We start from the raw sequence: 21,979 nt of genomic DNA on the forward strand, positions 1-21,979 counted from the left end.
AAGTGATTATCTGGGTGGTTGCCAGCAGTGTGAACACTTCTGTGAGGAAAGATTATATGTGGAACTACAAGGATGATGATTATCAGGAGTTCAGGAGACAGCTTGCAGGTGTAGCAGAGAAAGGAGTTAGTTGGAAAGGAGATCAATGCAGCTTAGGGGATTTCCAAGAACTGTCTAGTAGAAGCAATGTCTAAATATATTCCAAGGGTCAGAAGGAAAATAAGCTATGCTTAATCTCTTCATTCATCTATTTCATAGAAATTAAGCATGGATACAGAGGGGAAAAAGTATTATGGAGGCAGCATAATAACGGTAATAATCAATTCCATGAGAATTACAAAGAACAGGCAAGGAGGGCTTGATTGGTAAGGGTAGTAAAAGTGAAGTATAAGCAACAGTTAGTTAATGAAGCCAAAAGGAATCCTAGGGAGTTCTTTTGATATGTAGAGCCTGCAAAAAGAAAAAAAAAAACGATTATCGAAGGATGACAATGATTGGAAAAAATGGAACAATGATGCAGAGAATATAGTTGAGATACTTAATGAGCAGTTCATAAAGGTCTTTCATGCTTGTAAATGTGACATCATAGATAGTTTGAGAGCAGTTCATAAAGGTCTTTCATGCTTCTGAATGTGACATCATGGAGAGTTTGAGAGCAGTTCATGATGAGGAAGAGAGAGACTGACTGCAAGTGAGCAAGAGGTGTATGGGGAATTTAGCAAACTTGACGTTAATAAGGTTGTGGGTCTTGATAATATATCACCACATAGTTTGAAGGAATGTGCCAGGGGGTTGGCATCTGCATTGACGTATTTGTTTAATATGAGTCTTGCACTTGGTCAAGTTCCTAAAGAGTGGAAAGAGAGCAAGATTGTGTCACTTCATACAGGTTAAATATCAGAGACTTATACAATGAAACAAGAATTCCTTTACTTCTATAAGTCAGCATTCTCCACATCATTCCCAGAATTCGTTGTGTTGTCCTCATAATTTTGGCAAATGTGTCCTCTAAATTTTAATTCCCTGTTTATCCTGTATGAAGTGACATCGGCTTTAACAATCTACTTACTTATTACAATAAGGTGACAGCTTCATTGAATAGAGGAGAAGGATACACAGTAGTATACTCAGATTTTGAAAAGCTTTTGATAGATTACCACATGATAAGGTGATAGTCAAACTACAGTGGATGGGGTTGGATATTAGATTAGTGCATTAGATTAGAGATTGGCTATCTGATAGGTATCAGCAAGTTGTGTATGGGGGGGGGGCAATATTTCGGAAGATAAAAGTCACTAGTGGTGTGCCTCAGGGGGTCTGTTTTAGGGCCACTGCTGTTTAAGTTGTATGGTAATGATATTGGCGAGGATTTGGATGGGCATATTCAGTTGTTTGCTGGTGATGATGATGCAAATTTGGGAAGAATTATGAAGAATAGAGTATATGTTGTGGCCTTACAAGAAGACTTGAACAGATTGAGTGAATGGGCACAGAAGTGAGAATATCAGTTCAATGTTGCAAATTGTAAGGTTTTAAAATTTGGGAAACAAAGTTGGGATGTAGAATTTATGCTTGGTGGGGATATATTGTTGGAGGTGGAGGAAATAAGAGATCTTGGAGCGATGGTAAATAGGGATCTAAAATTTAGAGGATACATTACCAAAATTGTGAGGACAACACAACGAATTCTGGGAATGATGTGGAGGATGCTGACTTATACAAGGAAATTCTTGTTCCATTGTATAAGGCTCTGATTAGGTTGCACATGGACTGCTGTGTGCAGTTTTGGTCACCTGGTTTTCAAAATGATGAAGAGATGTTGGAAAGTGTCCAGAGGCAACTGATTAACATAGTTTCTGATATCTGGAATGTCAAATATGAGGAAAGCTTGAGAAGATGTAAGCTACAGAGTCTAGTGGATAGGAGGAAGAGGGGTGATATGATAGAGACCTACAAGTTAGTAAGGGATTGTTATAGAGTCAATGTTGAAGAGGTTTTACAGAAATCAGGGGAGAATAAGAGGTCATCCCTGAAAGCTCTATAAGGAGGGTGTGAACAAGGGAGTGAGAAGCAGGTTTTGTGCAATTAGAGCTGTGAATGATTGGAAAGCCTTGTCTGAGAGTGTAATGTCTGCAGAGAATTTGAGTGTGTTTAAGGCATGTTATAATGAGCTGTGCATATGACAAATGGACCTCCTAGATGAGTCTCTGACTCCATGGGATCTTAGGGTAATAATAATAATAATAATGTGGATTACTTATGTAAAAAATAACTTTATATTCATAGAATTTTTGTCAAGCATATCACAAGCATTTTCAGTATGAAATATAGGATAACAAGTACAAGCATATAATAACAAAGATTAATGATGTTGACGTGAAGTCATGAACTATAACAGAACAGCACAGTCTAATTATAGCGTAAGTCCTAGAAAGGTGTAGTTGAAGGTAATACAAAAAAATATAATAATAAATAAATAATTGAGTCCAGAACAGGCCACTTAGCCTGCCTGGACAGGAAGAAGACGAAGATGATGAAAGAAATAACATTAATGATGCTTTTGCTGTGGGTTCAAATCTCACTAGAGGGATGAATGTTTTGTGAATGTCATTAGGTGATAGATGTATTTCATCATCTGGTGCAGGACCACTATCATGCACACTGGAGACCTGACGTGGCTTGAAAAGTTCTAAGTTTAGTCTCTAAGCTAGGATTTATGGATTATCCAACTCACATGTATGCAAAGTATTACTAATATTAGTACTTATATTAATGTACTACAGCTAACAACTTTTTGTGGATGAGATTTTTTTGTGGATGATACACACACACACACACACACACACACACACACACACACACACACACACACACACACACACACACACACACACACACACACACACACACACACACTGTTTGCTACAGCACACTGTAATAAAGTTTTGAATTTCATTGAAAACACTAAACATGTGGTGAAATCCCACTGCCATACTGACACCTAGCATGCTTAGTATTTGAAATACATCCTCTTCATTAACTTCTAATCCTTCGACTCTCCCTTCATTGTGAAGAATTTATGGAGACAAAACACGTGTTGGAGTAATTACTTTACTTATAAATACGAAAACAACACTCCCTGTTGCTCCAGGAATAAAATTGGCTTTAGTAGATGCAACAGCCTAATATTGATCATGAAAGAGTTCTACATCATCATCTGTACTGGTCACCCAACTACCATAATGTCTCAAGCTAATTTCTATTATTGTTGCTTACCTTATAATTCCACATAAATCCATTTCATCTTGATACTCCCATATGCCCTTTCATCTTCTAAGTCGGGAGATCTGTTCATGACATCTCAGTTATGAACAGATCTTCTGGTGCTAGGACCAAATCCAAAATCCTGATTATCATGTTCCCACTACTACACTGTTGCCAAGGGTATCTGTCCCTACAGAATTCCAGAAATTCCATTCTTTTACTGCTGCATGCTGTTTCCTCTACCCAATTTATACATTGCTATAACAAAATCTCCCATCATCATCACTCACTTTGCATTAGTCAATATCAGTCAGGATATCATATTATCATCATATTTCATAGAATTTGAACAGTCCACCAATTCAGCTCCATTACTGTGGAAAGGGTACAAAGACGGATGACAAAAATGGTTTCAGGACTGTACACTTTTGGTTATGAGGATTGGCTGAGGGAATGTGGACTGCAGAGTTTGGTGGATAGAAGAAGGAGAGGTGATATGACTGAGACTTTTAAACTGTTGAGAGGTAGTTACAGGGTTGACAGTGGAGAGTTCTTTCGCTTGGTTGAACAGCGGGAAGGAGTGATGAAAAGAGGCCATCCCTGGAAGTTACGAAAGGAAACTGTGAGCAAGACAGTGAGGAGTGGTTTCTTTACATAGAGGATGGTTGAACCATAGAATGCATTGCCTGATGGAGTGGTGAGAGCGAGAATGGTCAATGAGTTTAAGGAGGGGGTATGATAGACTTTGTGTTTCTTAGGGGGGGGACCTCCCCTTGATGAGTCTTTTGACTCCATGGAGGCCTGAATAATAATAATAATAATTTTATGGATCACATTATGAAAGAAAGTGGTATTAAATCTCATATCAAAATTGTGATGTTAATATTAGCTCTTTACTTTATGCAGATGATGTTATATTTCTGAATAAATCCAGCACAAGTCTGCAAGATTCCCTGACTAAATTGAATAATTGTTGTAGTAGGTTTGGTATGAAAATCAGTAATAAACAGACAAAGACAATGAAAATAGGCAGAAAGATTGAAAACCTCATGGCGAACCTATAGAACAAGAAAAACATTACAGCCATTTAGGCACAATTTTTATGAAGATGGCAAATTAAATATGAAAACAGATAACAGAATTAATAAATCTGTTATGGTAGGAAGTCAGCTGAATAAATTTATATGGAATAAGAAAGAAATTACTCAAAACACTTAAATTAGCTGTATACAAGACAGTGCTCAGACCAATTTTAACTTATGAATCTGAGAGCCGGGTTAGAAATGAAACACTTGATCAAAGACTTGAGACCTCTGATATGAGAGTTCTGAGAGACAGAGATTAGTGAAGTAAACAGATCGTATCACATATGTTAGGAAAGAATTTGCCATTTTCAGCATTTAGGAATGTGTTAGTAGAGCTAATCAAGATTGCATGGCCACTTAAATAGAATGGGACAGGAAAAATTACCAAAACAAGCTTTCTTTGCCAGTTGAAAGTTTTTTCACTTGGTTATAGTATAAATTAAAAATGCCAAGCAATTATATTCTTGGTTTCATCCTTTATCAACTGTAAGCACACAAAGTTTGTGTGCGAAGTAACTTTACAACTGGGCTACTTATATATAACCGATGTGAATAATGAGTTCACATCAGTTACCTTAGTATCCTCATAATGCAAAGCACATATCCTTACAGACATCATTAATGCTATGACTTATGGGAAGAGCTGCTTTCCAGACTGGTTTCAACCTTTATTGAGGTGAAAAAGTAAAGGGATTGCTCATCATAGGCCTAGAGTAGTTAGTATTAGGAGAAAGAAAAGACAGATAAATAGCATGAGAGATAGAGAAAAGGCCTCAGCTCTTTTATATCATCATATTGGTCACCTGGTTTTCAGAAGGATGAAGAGATGTTGGAAAGGGTCCAAAGGCGACTGACTAAGGTAGTTTCTGACCTCTGGAATGTCGAGTATGAGGAAAGATTGAAAAGATGTAATTTGCAGAGTCTAGTGGAGAGAAGGAAGAGGGGAGATATGATAGAGACCTACAAGTTGGTAAGGGGTTGTTATAGGATCAATGGTGGAGAAGTTCTACAGAGAATAGTGGGAGATCAGGGGAGAACCAGAGGTCATCCCTGGAAACTGTATAAAGAGGGTGTGAGTAGGGGAGTGAGAGGCAGGTTTTTTTCGTGCAGAGTTGTGAATGATTGGAATGCCTTGCCTGAGAGTGTGGTGTCTGCAAGGAGTTTGAATATGTTTAAGACTCGGTATGATGAGATGTGTGTGAGATAAAAGGACCTCCTAGATGAGTCTTTGACTCCATGAGGTCTTGTTTAATAATAATAATAATATAGCCAAAGGCTATCAGTTTTCCTTTTTCACCAATCTCATATAGATGAACAACCAAAAGACTAATTGAAACTAAAGTGCAGGGATGACTTATACCCAGGTAGTTAGCCCAATCTCAGTTAACTGCCTTCAGTTGGCCTTCTCTGCCTGGGATTTCTCTCCAGTCATCCCTGCAATTAACTATAAGACCACATTGAATAAAGAAGATGAAACTATTTAAAAAAACCTCTCATAGCAAGAATAAACAGAATTTTATCTCTCCCTGGTGAATATTGCACAATGTGGGGTGTTTTATGCCCTCTAGTCATAAATTTGATATCTCCTAGAATGCTTCTTTCTAAATACAAAAATCGTCTGACTGAACAATAAAAATTCCGCAATACAAATATTATAAAGCAATTGGATGTCATATTGCTGGTTTTCAAATACATGTTTCTTTTTAATCTTCCACAAATTGTATTTTAATTCATTAATTATAGATCTCATCAGTGCTAGCCACACCCAGAAGTGATACCAAGGTTACAACTTACAACATTACTGACCTAAGGGATGAAGCACATGCTTTTCATATTCCCTGCTATCTTGAGAGAAACTGTGAGCAGAGAAAACTTTGAGCTAATTGCTCACCCTGAGTGGGCTTGGAGATCAGTTCTCAGTATTGTAGTTTAGGATGGCTTTTGGTCTTTTATGTTTGAAATAATCCATTGCATCATAATTTGCAGCCAGTTGGATCAGTTTGTTAGGGTGCACAGATGCTTTTGAGAAGAATTTGGTTGCTATAGTCTTCACGAAAGTGTAAATATAGGGGACATTTGTGTCACAATGAAGTTGCACAGTTCATACGAACCATGGGGCATTCTGGATCATTCTGAGACATTTGTTGTTTTGCACATGTTGTAACTTAAGAATATTAGTATTAGTGATATGACTCCAGGCCGGAGAAGCATAGGTGAGTATTGGATGAACCATCAGTTTATATATAAGTAGTTTGATTCTGGTGCTCAGCTTGCTGTTTCTGTTAATTAGCGGGTAGAGCTGGGCTATGGTTTTTGATGTATTTGCACAGAGTCTTGATATGGGAGCTGAAATTAGTTTTCTGTCCAATAGTATGCCAAGATATTTGATCCCATTTAGCCATGGGATTTTTGTGCTGAATAGGAGGATATCTTCAGTAGGAATCATTGATCTTCTAGAGCAGGGATTCCCAACCCTATGCCTGCAGGCACCATGGCGCCCGTCGACTAATTTGTGTGTACCCGCCACTGTTCAACCGTGTGCCGTATAGTTTGAAATAATCACGCAACAATTCATAGCATGCTATATGATGCATGCGTTAATGACACACGACGAGTATTAAACGCATATAATGTAAAGTAGACACGCATTCGAAATTGTTCATTCTAGTTTAAGAACTGGAATATCATCATATTCTCCTAATTATGAAGCACTGGCCAATGAAATGCAATGCCAAAGATCACACTAACTTACATATATATATTTAAATTTTTATATAATGTAAACTTTTATAATGTAAACTTTCAAGTAATAAAACATTTGATTATAATGTAAACTTTGTATGTATTCATTTAACAAAAGAATTCAAAAAATTTGCTTGAAAAAATAGATGGTGCCTGCCGCCCAATCGGTATTTTAGAATGTGCTCTAGGAAACAAAAAGGTTGGGAACCCCTGTTCTAGAGAATAGGATGGCTACGTTCTTCTGAGGATTCACTTGGAGTTGCCATTTGACGAAATATTGTTCGATTAGGAATAGGTTTATTGCAATTTCTTGATGGTAGGTGCAGCTTTAAAAATCTGGCCAATATCACTGTATCATCTGCATATAGGGCTTTGATTGATGACAATGGGTTGTGCGGGATATCACACGAGTATATCTGGAAAATAGCATCGGTGCTAGTAAGGATCCTTGTAGAACTCCAGCCAAGATGCATTTTTGTGACAAAACTGTCCCACACATCCTAACTTGCATGCGCCTATCAAGGAGGTATGACTTGATTAGATAAATGATTCCCATTGGTGCCAGTTGATATCAGTTTGTATAGCAAACCATAATGCCAAACCTTATGGTGCATTGACGCATTGATGCCAGTTAAAACCCGTGGTGATATATTCCACCAATCTGTATATTGATGGAACCCAAACTGCTCCTCAGGAAGAATATTTAGCTGGTGTACTGATTCTTGGAATCTGGTGAGAATTACTTTCTCAGCAATTTTGCCCAGGTTTGAGATGAGGCTGATTGGTCTGTAACTGAGGCAATCGAGGGTCTTTTCCAGGTTTATGGATTGGCATTATGTCTGCCAGTTTCTAGTAGGAAGGGAAATATTTGTAGTGAAGGATGGAGTTAATTATATTTGTCAGATGCACAATAGCTCTGCGAGGTAGTAGCTTTAACACCTTGTTGGAGATACCGTCAGGTCTGGGGACCTTTTTTGTTCTTAAACTTCTTGATTATATCATATATTCAGCAGGTGATGTGGGTGCAGCTTGAGTGGAATATGTGATAGGAGATTTAAGTGAACATCTGACATGTCAGTGGATCTTATATATATATGATTGAAATCGAGATGATCGTATGAAGGTTTACATTGCTTTTCTAAATGTTTTGCTATTGCTTCAGCTTTATCTGCATTGGTGTGGATGAGGCCTGAATCTGTTTGGAGGGGGGGGGGGGAAGAGTTTTATTTCTGTTTTTAATCTTTCTGATAAGATTCCAAATGGAGTGGTTATCAAGAGAGATGGAGGTCAATTTTTTTTTTCCCAAAGTTGACTTCTATGGGCTGTAAGGACATCTCTCACTGCGGAGTTGAGTCTGTTCAAGATCTGCCTGTCTTGTGGCACCCTGGTGTTGTGGTATCTTTTTCTTGCTTTGTTTTTCTCCTTGATGAGATTCATAATATCTTCTGGCAAGTGGTTGGATCTGCAGGTAGTTGCAGAGATAGTAAGTGCTGCACAGGCTGCTTTAATCTGTTCAGTTAGATCTTTTACGGCTATTTCAATTTCCTCTTTGGATTTTATGATGGGTACAGGACCAATATATTTTGGGAGTACCTTGGACTGCCTTTCCCAAGGAAAGGAATGAATGAGTGTGTGTGGGGGGGGGAGACAGTTTATCTTGGTTTCCCAACTTTAACAGAATTGGATTGTGGTCAGATGATAGATCATTAATTGTCATTATACTGTATTGAAGTCTGATATGCTGTAGTATGGCTATGTCCAAGATATCAGCCTGGCCATACGTTTTGTGATGGGTGGGTTTGGCGGGACCTACAACAAGCAGGTTGAATCCAGCATAGTTTTCTAGTATGTGTCCGTTTTTGTTGGTGGAACGGCTATTCCAGACTTGATGCTTGGCATTTAAGTCTCGGCCATGATGGTAGGCTCTCTGGTATCCAATATGGCTTTCAAATCTGAGGAGAGTAATATTTTTTGTGGAGGATTATATGCTGAGAAGATTTTTAGTTTGCCAGCTGAACACGTGAGAATCTCAATGCCAGTGACCTCGAGGTTAGTGATAGGAGGGATGTTTATAGAATGATGAGCGATGTAATTCTTAATGAAAATGGCAGTGCCACCTCTGTGGGACAGTCTGTCTGTTCTGTACAGTTGATATCCCCTAATTTTGGGGTAGTCTGAAGGTCTTAGATGTGTTTCGCTCAGTAAAAGAACATCCGGGTGATGTCTTTGGGTGAAGTCCTGGAAATCTAAGCTCTTACTCCTCAGGCCGTTCACATTCCATGTGATGATCTCTAGTGAGTCTGGTTTTAATTTATTTCTCTTCATGAGTGAGTGCTGAGATGATGGCTTGTATATCCTTAAGAAATCTATTAGTAGAGCATGGTGAGGGGTTGGATCGATCTGCTAAAATCTAACATCATATTTGCCAGAGAAGAGGTAATGATAGCTGTCAGATTTGTATGTGGTGTTGACTGATCCAGGGATGTCTGTTTGGGATGATCTACATCAGCATATGTCCTTGTCTGTTGATGCTGAGTTTTTCTTTTTGAGGACCTCTGACTTCGGCAGATGGGCTTCTGATCCTTTATGTTGATCTTTGAGAGGCTGTGAATCAGTAATCTCTGATTTAGACCTGTTGAGGGAGGAAGATATGTTTCTGCCTCTGATTTTCTATTTCTTGGGTTGTGAGTGCATCCTTTGTAGTTGGCAGTGTGAAGACTGCCACAGTTGGCACATTTAGCCAGGGTGGTTTTTGGCTTAATGCATGTATTTGTTGGGTGGCTGTCCCCACATTTTAAACATTTAAAATCAGCCTTGCACATTTTCTGGGCATGGCCAAATTTCTGACATCTGTGGCACTGCCCAATTGAAGCCCTTTTCCTTAATGGTTCTAGAGTGATTTTCAGTCCACAGATGGACGTCAGGTCATATATATGTTTATAAGTTTGACTGATCTCTACAAGTACCAGTGGCATTGGAGTCTTGTCTTTTTTGGTCATTCTGCTGACCTTAATGGGTGGTAAGTCCTGCTGGTGCAGATCCACAGCCACTTCTTCAGTGGATACATCTTCAGATACACCTCTGATCACTACTTGGAGATTTTTCTCTGACCCAAGCCTCTGGCATTCAATTCACCTGTTAGTCTTTTATAATCCATCACTGACCTAGGTTAAATTTTGATACCATCTGTTATATGAGATCTGTAGATTGGATATCCATCTTTGTTTTTCACGAAGAATAATCAGAGGTATCTTTTCTCTAGTGGAGGCAGAAGCCTCTGGAATGGGACTGTCTTCTTCCATTCCGTCCTCTTTAAGTGGTTCAGAGGCTGCAGTTTTGCATTTCTTGTGAGCACGGACCTCCTGGTAATCACTGTGGTCTGCAAGAGGATTGTCATCAGTTGCTAGTTTGCTGGTGCTGTCTTGGAGGATGCTGGGGAGAAGTACTGAGAGTTGAGGGTCATCTGTATCAACTTCTTTTATCTGATGAATTACAACTTTTCCTGGCCATTTTGGTGTGCAGTAGATTGCCTACATGTTTAAATATTGCCAGAAGTTCTTTAAAATTAAGTTCATCATATGGCGTATCCATGGTTAGGCCTAGACTTAGTTCTGTGGAACAGGACATGCCTTGTCCTTGCCACAATGATAAATATTTTTATATTTTGTTATTTTTATACCTGTAATTTTTTTTTCTTATGTTTATATTTACCTATATCTTACTAAATCTCCAATGAAATCTTCAATTATCCTACTGTCTGCACCTTTTGTAAAATTACGTTGTGTTGATATATACTCTTATCTATCTACCTTACTTACTCATTTGTCTCTCTTAATTCTCTCTTAAGTCTCATTAATTCCTTACTCATACAAGTCTTATTAATTCTCTATCTGCTGGCCGCTATAAACGTATTGAATGATAGTGCACCGCACTGTTAACAAAGACACTGCTTCAGGCTAGAGCCAATCCCTTTGTTATAATTCTGGTATTAACCCAGTTTCTAATTTTGGAAAAATTTATTTGTTAATGCTGCGCCATCCAAAATTATTAGACTATAGAAGCTTCGTCGTCTGGGAGGAACACTCAGAATGGCACAATATTCAATATTCACACAATTGGTATTCCAATTTTCACCAAAAACTTATGTGTCTTAATTTCACTGCAGTCGTGGCTATCGACAAAATTTTGATTCACACAGGTTCTACTTTATGAGTGGTGCACTGAGCACATAGATCAGGCAAGTTGTTAGGTTGACAAGAAAGGATTTATTCATTAAAAGATATGGTACAATTACTGATAATTACTTAACTAAACTAATTCAATCATGCAGGTTTAACCTGGGCATTCTTAATCTGTCTCAACATGAAACAATATCTAATACTAAACACATTATGAATTCCTTCTAATTACTGAACATTCATAGGGAGTCATTTACCAAATCTTGGTCTCAGGAACTATCTGACTATAACAAAACTATATATTCAATCACAACACTTTGCAAGTCCTCATGCACAGAACTATAACATTCTATATGTGGATCAGATGCTATAGTCCTCTTATACTTCGACAGTCCAATAACTTATCAGTTCCTATCTTCGTTACAATCTAACATTCCTGTATATACAAAAGATTTAAAAACGTTCTTACATTACCAGGGCATTAGGATCACTCTAGCGTTCTCTTTCAATCATCTGTTATATTCTTATGGCTTGTTGTTTCTTCCTCTGGTTTACTGTTTTCAGAAAAGACTGGCTAGTGAATATGATCACGATTCATTTCCTTCGATGTAGGCAAAGTTGGTCTGTGGGGATCGGTCCATGTGGTTCCACACATCATCTTGGTCTACGCTGATTATACTGCTGTGCCGAGGCCTATGCTAGCGCTGGATCTCTGTCTGACCACATAGCTGCCTATGGACATCGTCCTTCTCGACCGCACTCAAACTTCCTTCTCCGGGAACGACAGGAACAAGATGGAAAAAAGCCCGAGTTGGCGTTTCCAAGCTCTATATATTCACTACTGTGATATTCTCCCTATTACATCATTCTTTTTACCCAGCACCTAATTCTTCTGCATTCCATGCCATCACTCCTCTTTGCGTGTCCATGGGAAACTCCTGCACGCCTTTTAGACCTTGCGTACGTGACTGCCTCTGGACATATTTTTAATCCGCTTATCTCGTCTGTAACTTTGATCTAAACTTCAGCATACTAACAATTTTTTTACCTATTTTCAACCTCAGTTGTATTCACAAAGACACTTAATATTATATTACATAAGGAAAATTTTAAATCATGGATTTTATCGTTATTTTAATCAATTTCACCCTTACCAATATACAAGTATTTCTCCGAGAGTTTTGATATTTGTTAAATCTGAATGAAATATAGTACAATAAATTACTCCTTCATTCAAGATTTAACACTAGCCTCTTCTAGTAGTATCATGGTGTAGCCATTTCCTTTATCTAATCCCTCTGCCATTTTAGGTAGGACCTCTCTTTTAAAAAGGCATGCTGCCCCCATAATCCTATCTACCTATTCCTGATTTTTATTTTAACCAACTTTTCCAATACTTTAACCACCACTCCAGAGATACTAACTGGTCTGCAATTTGCTACTTGTGTCTTGAAGCTACCTTTATGTAATGGAACTATCTTACCCTCTTTCTACTCCCTTGAAACCTTGCCAGAGCTGAGACTTGGATTAAACAACTTCGCCAGAGGCACTGCCAGTTCACTTGCATTCTTAAAGCACATGAGCTAACATACCATTCAGGCCCACTGCTTTCGTCGATATTTTTCAATATACTGAGTACCTCCAGTTCATCAACCCTAATGCTCACATCAGTCACTGTCACCTCAGTAGCTGCAAAGTCACCACCTGGATGATATACCTTGCAAAGTGATCTCTTAGTGATCTATTTCTTCTGCTTCTGTCACTGTCCTTCCATCAGCAATAAGTAAAGTTATGTTTCCGTAATCACTCTTTCTCCTACTTGTATCTTCCTTCTCTTATTTAGATGTATCCTAAAAAATTCCCATATCTTTTCCCTGAAACATATGATCCCATGGTATGATGAGCTGTGTGTGTGATAAAAGGACCTCCCAGATGAGTCTTTGACTCCATGAGGTCTTGGGGTAATAATAATAATATTCCTTCTTGACTAAATCATCCCATATTCTTTTCACCCTATTTTGCACTTTCTAAGTCAGTAGCTCATGATGACTTTCATAATGGATAGATACACATATAAAAATACTGAGGGAAAATAAATTATTTAATATGACAAACATATTTTGAGATGAGTACCTCATCCCATTTTCAGAGTAAACATATAAGGGGTTTTTATCAGATTAACATTGAAGAGGTTTTTCACAGAACAGTTGTAGATGATCTTGTAGCATGTGATGTCAGGGTACCACATGGTTTGTCAGATGAGTGGACAAACTATCGTGGACAAACTATCTATAGGTGATTTATGTATAGGAGAAAGAAAGCAAGTGAGAAAACAGAGACTTGAGGCACCCCAGCATTGGTGGTGAAACTCAAAGAGAGGGAACCATCTATAATCACTCAGCTTATGTTTAATTATGCCTATGCTAATGTTGCTTATATTTATTTATATGCATATACCTTTGTGGATGGCTGAATGGCATCATCTATATTGCATGGGTTTCTGGAATCAACAAACGATGCAGTAATTCCCATAGTGTTTTCAATATCATGAAAGTATTTGTTTGTGCCTAATAAAGAAAAGAAATTTAATGGACATTAATAACACTCAAATACAGATATTACTTACCAAATTATTATTATATTTCTAACTGCACTTTCTGTTCTTTCTAAAAGTGATAATATTTTTATATTTAAAAACAGTTAGATAATTTAAAATTAAAGATTCTTTTGATCTAAGAAATATATTTAATTAAAATATTTCTGTTCAGAAGGGGAGTGAATAGCAAGATCTGTAATATATTTTTATTAGCTTCCTGTTAATAATTTTTTTCCTGATTAATCCTATTATATGTCAGATCTCCAATACTGTCAGATCCAATTCTGCATCAATCCACCTAGAAATTCAATGTTGTTGCCTAGCTAACAAAGTTGAGTTTCTTTCTAACATTTTCGTTTTTCTTAGTATACTGATTTGATGCCATCTCTTTGCTCACTTACTTTATTTTTTTTCAAACCTCATATCTGTGATCTCTGATCTTTGATCAACTATCTTATTTTGTCCATTTTGTTTATGTGACATATCACTTTAAATTAGCTCTGCTCACATTCTTGAATGCTAATGATGTCAATTTAATTTCTGATATCTTCATAATATGATTCTGCACTGATACCATCTTTTCACTCTCTCTCTCTCTCTCTCTTTCCAGTTTGGCAGTCTCAAGGTGGTTTTAACCTATAGAACTCTATTATGGATGGTTGTAACCTAGAAAGAAAAAAAGAGCAATTAGAAGATAACATTTATTATTATTATTATTATTATTATTATTACCATTTGACCTCCATGGAATCAGAGACTCATCATGGGAGGTACACACAATGCACTATTGCACACAATGCTCATCCAACCGTGCTTTAAACTGACTCAATGTGTCTACATGCTCAACACACTCAGGCAATGCATTCTACTCACCAACCACTCTCCATGCAAAGACCCTACTCCTCACTCCTCTACTCACATCCTCCTTATACAGTTTCCAGTGATGACCTCTTGTTCTACCCTCCTTCTCTCCCATTCTATGAAAAATCTCTTGATTTGAATATATTTAAATAAAATGCTTTGGTATGATCTAAATATATTAAAGAAATTTGTTGAAAAGAACAGCAGTAAAGAAGATGAATAGAGAAAAAAATTTGTTCTGCAATTTAGAATAGAAGCGCATATGATGATTGCAGCATGTGTTTTAACAGATTTAAAATATTTGAATTACTAATGCAAACTGGAAGTATATGAAGAAAATGTGTCCAATAGAAACTGAATATGTTTATGAAAGTATCAACCTAACTGCTCCCTACAGTGAGTTTTGAATTTTAGAGAGTTATTGTGGATAACAGCGAGAAAAGTATGCTATCTTTGGATGGATTTATAGAGGAGTGATGGTTAATTAGAGGCGAAGTAATGACTGGATGAAACAGAATATCTATTTTCTTATATGCTGAGGAGGAAACGTAATAGCATATACCAAAATAAAGCTACAAAGAGATATATATTATCTTGTCTAGATATATGTGTATTATCAAAGGTAAGTATAGTAAAAAAAAAAAAAAAAAAAGTGACAAACTAGAGGATCCTATCCTGCTATCCTGCTGACACTTATCACACTCTTAGGTCACTGTTAATATTATTATTCTTATTATTAGTAACATTAGATCTCCATGATTCATCATTGAATTATGCCTTAAGTTCATTCACCATTTCTGCACCCACTACACCCAAAGCAAATGAATTCCACTTACTAACCCTTCTCAGTGCAAAAAGCCTACTTCTCACTCCCTTGCTCACACATACACTACTTATACAACTTTCTGTTTATATGCTTTTATAAAAATATGTTTTGCATTCTGGTGTACCACATTCCTACCCACGTTTTCTTACTTGAGCAGCAAAATATAACCTCAGCAGCTAATGCACAGATGACAATTCCCACTTCTGTATACACATAATTGGGAAAAGTGAGTATACTTATATCTAATTTGCTGTTTTCTCAATAGATGATGACACTTCTTAAATTGTTTATTCTGTTGATGTGTTACTAGAACCGAAAATTAAATGGTTATCATATAGATAATATAAAGAAAAAAATTATTAGTATACTCAAAAGAAGTACAAAGAGCAAACAAGAAAGGTAACTAGTATGGTAAGAAAAGCCAAATCAGATTATGAAAGAAAATTAGCTAGCAGGCCAAAATAAATCCAAAAGAGTTCTTTTTAAAAAAAAAAAAAAAAAAGTAGGGGGAAAAATGGCTATGGTAGGATGAATTTAATCAATGCTGATGGTAAGAAGTGACAGAGGCAAAAGAAATTGTTGAGTTGCTAAATTATCATTTTGCAAAGGTGTATCATCCAAGTGGTGATTTTGCAGTAGCTGATGTGACAAAGATGCTTGTCAAAATTGAGGCAGATGAACAGGAGATGTACAGGATATTGAAAAATATCAATGTGAATACAGTAGTGGGACTGGATGGAATGTCAGCCCATGTAATATGTAAATGCACAAGAGAATCAGCATTGCCTCTGTTGTTCAATGATGAAGTTGTTCAATCTTAGTCTCAAATCTGGTAGGGTTCCAAGGGAATGGAAAGAGGGTAAGATAGTTCCATTATATAATGGTAGCTCCAAGACAAAAGTAGCAAACTACAGAACTATTAGGACTGGTTGTTAAAGTATTGGAAAAGTTGGTTAAAAGTAGAATCCAACAGCGGAAGAATAGGGATATCATACTCGATAGTAGACAGCATGGCTTTGTAAAGGGTAGGCCCTGTCTTAGGCATTTAATTCACATTTTATAATAAAGTGACAGTAGAATTGGATCAAGCACATGGTACTGTTGGACTTTGCAAAGGCTTTTGGCAGAATACCACATGGAAAACTATTACAAAAGGTGAAGCAAATGAGAATGAATATGAAGCCAGAAGTATGGATTGGGGGAGGGGAAGCTGACAGATAGACACCAGAGAGTATATTGTGGAGTAGAATTCAGAAGGAGAATGACAAGTGGAGTACCTCAAGGTTCTGTACAAGGGCCACTACGAAGGATGACATTGATTGGATAAAATGGTATAAAGACAGCTGATGCAGAATGTGTGGTAGAGATACTTAATGAACAGTTCATAAAGATCGTTCAATCTCGTGAATGTGACTTCATGGAAGGATTGAGAGCAGTTGATGATGGGGAGGAGAGAGATTGACTGTACATGAGCAAGAGGTGTATGGGGAGTTGAGTAAACTAGATGTTAATAAGGCTGTGGGACTTGATAATATATCACCACGTATTCTGAAAGAATGTGCCAGGGAGTTGACATCTGCCTTGACATATTTTTTTTTAATATGAGTCTTGCACTCAGTCAAGTTCTTAAGGAGTGGAAGGAGGGCAAGATTGTGCCCTCCTTCCACTTCATAAAGGAAATGATCGAACTCAAGCATAAAACTATAGGCCTATCTGTGGGTCAGGTGTTGTGGTTAAGTCGTTGGAGAAGCTTGTGAGAACTAGGATTCAGAGTTGGGTTGATAACAATGGTATTATCTTTCATGGAAAGCATGGATTTGCTAAAGGGAGGTCATGTTTTAGTAATCTACTTACTTATTACAATAAAATGACTGCTTCCTTGGACAGAGGAAAAGGATACACAGTAATATACTTGGATTTTGCAAAGGCTTTTGATAGAGCACCTCATGGTAGGTTGACAGTCAAACTAGAGCAGATGGGGTTGGATATTAGATTGGTGCATTGAATTGGAGACTGGCTATCTGATACGTATCAACAAGTTGTGTATGGGGGAGTGATATCCAGGAAAAGGAAAGTCACTAGTGGAGTGCCTCAGGGGTCTGTTTTAGGTCCATTACTGTTTAACTTGTATATTAATGATATAGGTGAAGATTTGGATGGAGATATTCAGTTGTTTGCAGATGATGCAAAGTTGGGACAAACCATGAAGTGTAGTGAAGATGTTGTTGCCTTACAGGAGGACTTGAATAGATTGAGTGATTGGGCACGGAAATGGGTATGTGAATTCAATGTTGCAAAATGTAAGGTTTTAAAATTTGGAAAACGAAGATGGGATGCAGAATTTATGCTTGGTGAGAATATATTGTTGGAAGTAGAGGAAATAAGAGATCTGGGGGTGATAGTGAATAAGGAGTTAAAATTTAGGGGACACATCACCAAAATTGTGAACACAACACAAAGGCTTCTGGGAATGATGTGGAGGACACTGACGTGTAGAAGTAGGGAGATTCTTGTATCGTTGTATAAGGCTTTGATTAGGCCACACATGGACTGTTGTGCCCAGATTTGGTCACTGGGTTTTCAGAAGGATGAAGAGATGTTGGAAAGGGTCCAAAGGTGACTGACTAAGGTAGTTTCTGACCTCTGGAATGTCGAGTATGAGGGAAGATTGAGAAGATGTAATTTGCAGAGTCTGGTGGACAGGAGGAAGAGGAGAGATATGATAGAGACCTACAAGTTGGTAAGGGGTTGTTATAGGATTAATGCTGGAGAAGTTCTACAGAAAGTAGTGGGAGATCAGGGGAGAACTAGAGGTCATCCCTGGAAACTGTATAAAGCAGGTGTGAGTAGGGGAGTGAGAGGCAGGTTTTTTTTGTGCAGAGTTGTGAATGATTGGAATGCCTTGCCTGAGAATGTGGTGTCTGCAAAAAGTTTGAATGTGTTTAAAACACAGTATGATGAGCTGTGTGTGTGTGTGATAAAAGGACCTCCCAGATGAGTCTTTGACTCCATGAGGGCTTGGGGTGGTAATAATAATAATTTATATATCAATGATATAGGGAAAGATTTAAGGGGAGATTATTATTATTATTATTATTATTATTATTATCATTATTGTAGAGGCACCTCCATAGAGTCTAAAGACTCATCACAGAAGACCAAAACTATCCACACAATCCATCATCTCTCCTTAAACCCATTAACAGACAAAGTGCTCACAACTGACAATGATAATTCATTTCACTTATGCCCGAAAAATTTAGTCTTCACACACCATTAACCACTCCTTTACTCAACTTCCAGGGATGACCTCTTGTTCTGCAACCTCTACCTAAGTGCTGAAACAATTCCCTTGCATCGATCCTATAAAACCCTTTAAGTAACTTAAATGTTTCTAACATATCTCCTCTTTTTTGCCTATAAACCGACTTCTGCAATCCACATATTCTCAAACTCTCCTTGTAGCAAACATTTCACAGGCCACTCACCATCTTGGTTATTCACCTCTGAAACCTCTCCACCACTTCCTCATCCCAAAGAAACCCAGAAGACCAGTAGATGTATCAAGGTCTTATAAAGAGGAATAACTTTCTTATCTCTTGTTACTATTATTCAATAACCTTAGCAAATATGCCCTCTAAACTTCAACCCTTTGTCTACAACCATCCTTAAATCCCTAGCTTCATTTTTTCCTGGGGTACAGTTCCACCAATGTGGTACACACCTTATTATCTAGTGGTTCCAGCACAGAACCTTGCAGCACACCACTAGTCATCTGCAATCTCCCACTCCTCCATATACCACTTTTTGACATCTGTCCAGAGAGCACCTTCTTATCTACATAATCAGTGTCATATCCATCCCCATTTGTTCTAATTTGCATAAAAGAGTTCCATGTAATATTCTGTCAAATGCCTTTGCAAAATCCAGCATTTCCTTTATGCAACTCAGTTGTCACTCTATTATAAAAAGTTAGTAAATTACTAAGGAATGACAGACCCTTCACAAATCCATGTTGCCCATTATAGTATGATGGGCTTATTCACCCATTCTTCAATTCGCTTTTTGATTAATTTTTCCAGTACTTTTATCTCCACTCCTGGGATATTGATTAGTCTATAATTTGCTACTGCAGTCTTAGAACCTCCCTTATGCAAAGGAAGTATTTTGCCCTTTTTCAAATCCCTTTCAACTCTATCAGAACTGAGACTTAAATTAAAGAGCTTAGTCAGATGCATTGTCAGTTTCCTTGCACATTCTTGTGAAATGCATGCTGATATCCTATCTAATCCCAAATTGGTATTATTTACATTGAGATTCTGCAATATTATAAGAACCTCCAATTCATCCACCTCTGTTCCCACATCCATCTCTGTCTCATATAGTTGGAGGTTTCTCCAACTGAAGGAAATCCTGCAAAGTGGTCACTCAGTAACTCAACTATTTTATCTACTTCTGTCACCTAATCACCATTAAAGTTATTCTTCCATATTTATTCTTCTTCTTACTTGCCACGTAACAAAAGAACTCTTTGGGATTTCCTTTGGCCAGCTCAGCTAGTTTCTTCTCATAATCTTATTTTATCTTACTTACCATGTTTGGTTTATAGGTTTGGTTTATAGTTTATTTGGCACAAAAACTACAAAGGTCATACTGTGCCATAGTAAGGTTACAACTATACATAAGTAGTTAAAGAAAATTCTAAACAACATGCCTGCACAAAACTTAGGTTCCACAAAGCAGTATCTACATATAAACAGAACTGCTGCAGAGGGCACAAAGTTAAAAGTCACAGTAGTACAGAAATTGTCATCAGTACAAGTCAATAAATCAAAATGCATGTACAACACACAAAGTCAAGGGATGCAGTATATACATATAAATAAAATTATAACAAATATTTTTACAGCAGTTCATAAATAGGCAAACAGGAATTATTATACAATATGCATGCATAGAAATTAAATTTAGCAATGCGGTAAATTTAATTTCAAGAAATTAAATTTACTGCATTGAAAAAAAAAATTACAAGAAGGTTACACAGATATACAAGGTATCCTACAGCAATATATAATTAGTCGAAAAACTAGTAAATAATATGATGCACAAAAGTTAAGTTAAAGAGTGCAGTATCTACATATAAACAAATTACTGTAGCATTTATGGCAGTACATAAGTAGATAACAATACAAGTTAATAAGCAAAATACATGTACAAAACGAAGTATCTACATATAGATAAGATTACAATAATCAAAAGTCAAAGAGGAATTATTACACAATGTACAAAAATTAAGTTTGGCGATGCTATTTTTACATATTATTATTATTATTATTATTACCCCAGGACCTCATGGAGTCAAAGACTCATCTGGGAGGTCCTTTTCACACACAGCTCATCATACTGTGCCTTGAACACATTCAAACTCCTTGAAGACATCACACTCTCAGGCAAGGCATTCCAATCATTACAACTCTGCACAAAAAAAACCTGCCTCTCACTCTCCTACTCACACCTGCTTTATACAGTTTCCAGGGATGACCTCTGGTTCTCCCCTAATCTCCCACTATTTTCTGTAGAACTTCTCCAGCATTGATCCTATAACAACCCCTTACCAACTTGTAGGTCTCTATCATATCTCCCCTCCTCCTTCTCTCCACCAGACTCTGCAAATTACATCTTCTCCATCTTTCCTCATACTCGACATTCCAGTGGTCAGAAACTACTTTAGTCAATCGCCTTTGGACCCTTTCCAACATCTCTTCATCCTTCTGAAAACCGGGTGACCAAATCTGGGCACAATAGTCCATGTGTGGCCTAATCAAAGCTTTATACAAGGGAACAAGAATCTCCTTACTTCTACATGTCAGTGTCCTCTGCATCATTCCCAGAAGCCTTTCTATTGTCTACACAGTTTTCGCTATGTGTCCCCTAAATTTTAGATCCTCATCCACTATCACTCCCAGATCTCTTATTTCTTCCACCTCCAACAATATATCCTCACCAAGCATAAATTCTGCATCCCATCTTCGTTTTCCAAATTTTAAAACCTTACATTTTGCAACATTGAACTCATATCCGCATTTCCATGCCCAATCACTCAATTTATTCAAGTCTTCTTGTAAGGCCATAACATCTTTATGGTTCGTTCCAACTTTGCATCATCTGCAAACAACTGAATATCTCCATCCAAATCTTCACCGATATCATTAATAAAGAAGTTAAACAGTAATGGCCCTAAAACAGACCTCTGAGGCATGCCACTAGTGACTTTCCTTTTCCTAGATATCGCTCCCCCATACATAACTTGTTGATACGTATCAGATAGCCAGTCTCCAATCTAATGCACTAATCTAATATCCAGCCCCATCTGCTCTAGTTTGACTATCAGTTTATCATGAGGTACTCTATCAAAAGCATTTGCAAA

General features: G+C 37.4%; 1 protein-coding gene across 2 annotated transcripts in view; it reads right to left on the reverse strand.

Annotated features, from left to right (window-relative positions):
- The window catches only part of LOC150108059 (cystathionine gamma-lyase-like), a 228,190-nt gene that overhangs the window by 131,070 nt on the left and 75,141 nt on the right, over window positions 1–21,979 (reverse strand). For both annotated transcript variants that reach the window (XM_090415555.1, XM_090415556.1), the window contains exon 4: window positions 13,727–13,836. In XM_090415555.1, coding sequence (XP_090271681.1) covers window positions 13,727–13,836 — 110 coding nt within the window. The remainder of the gene's footprint in view (window positions 1–13,726; window positions 13,837–21,979) is intronic.

Source organism: Typopeltis vanoorti, chromosome 3, assembly GCF_054136105.1.
Source record: "Typopeltis vanoorti isolate ZY-2024b chromosome 3, IOZ_Tvanoo_1.0, whole genome shotgun sequence".
NCBI classification, from domain to species: Eukaryota; Metazoa; Arthropoda; class Arachnida; order Uropygi; family Thelyphonidae; genus Typopeltis; species Typopeltis vanoorti.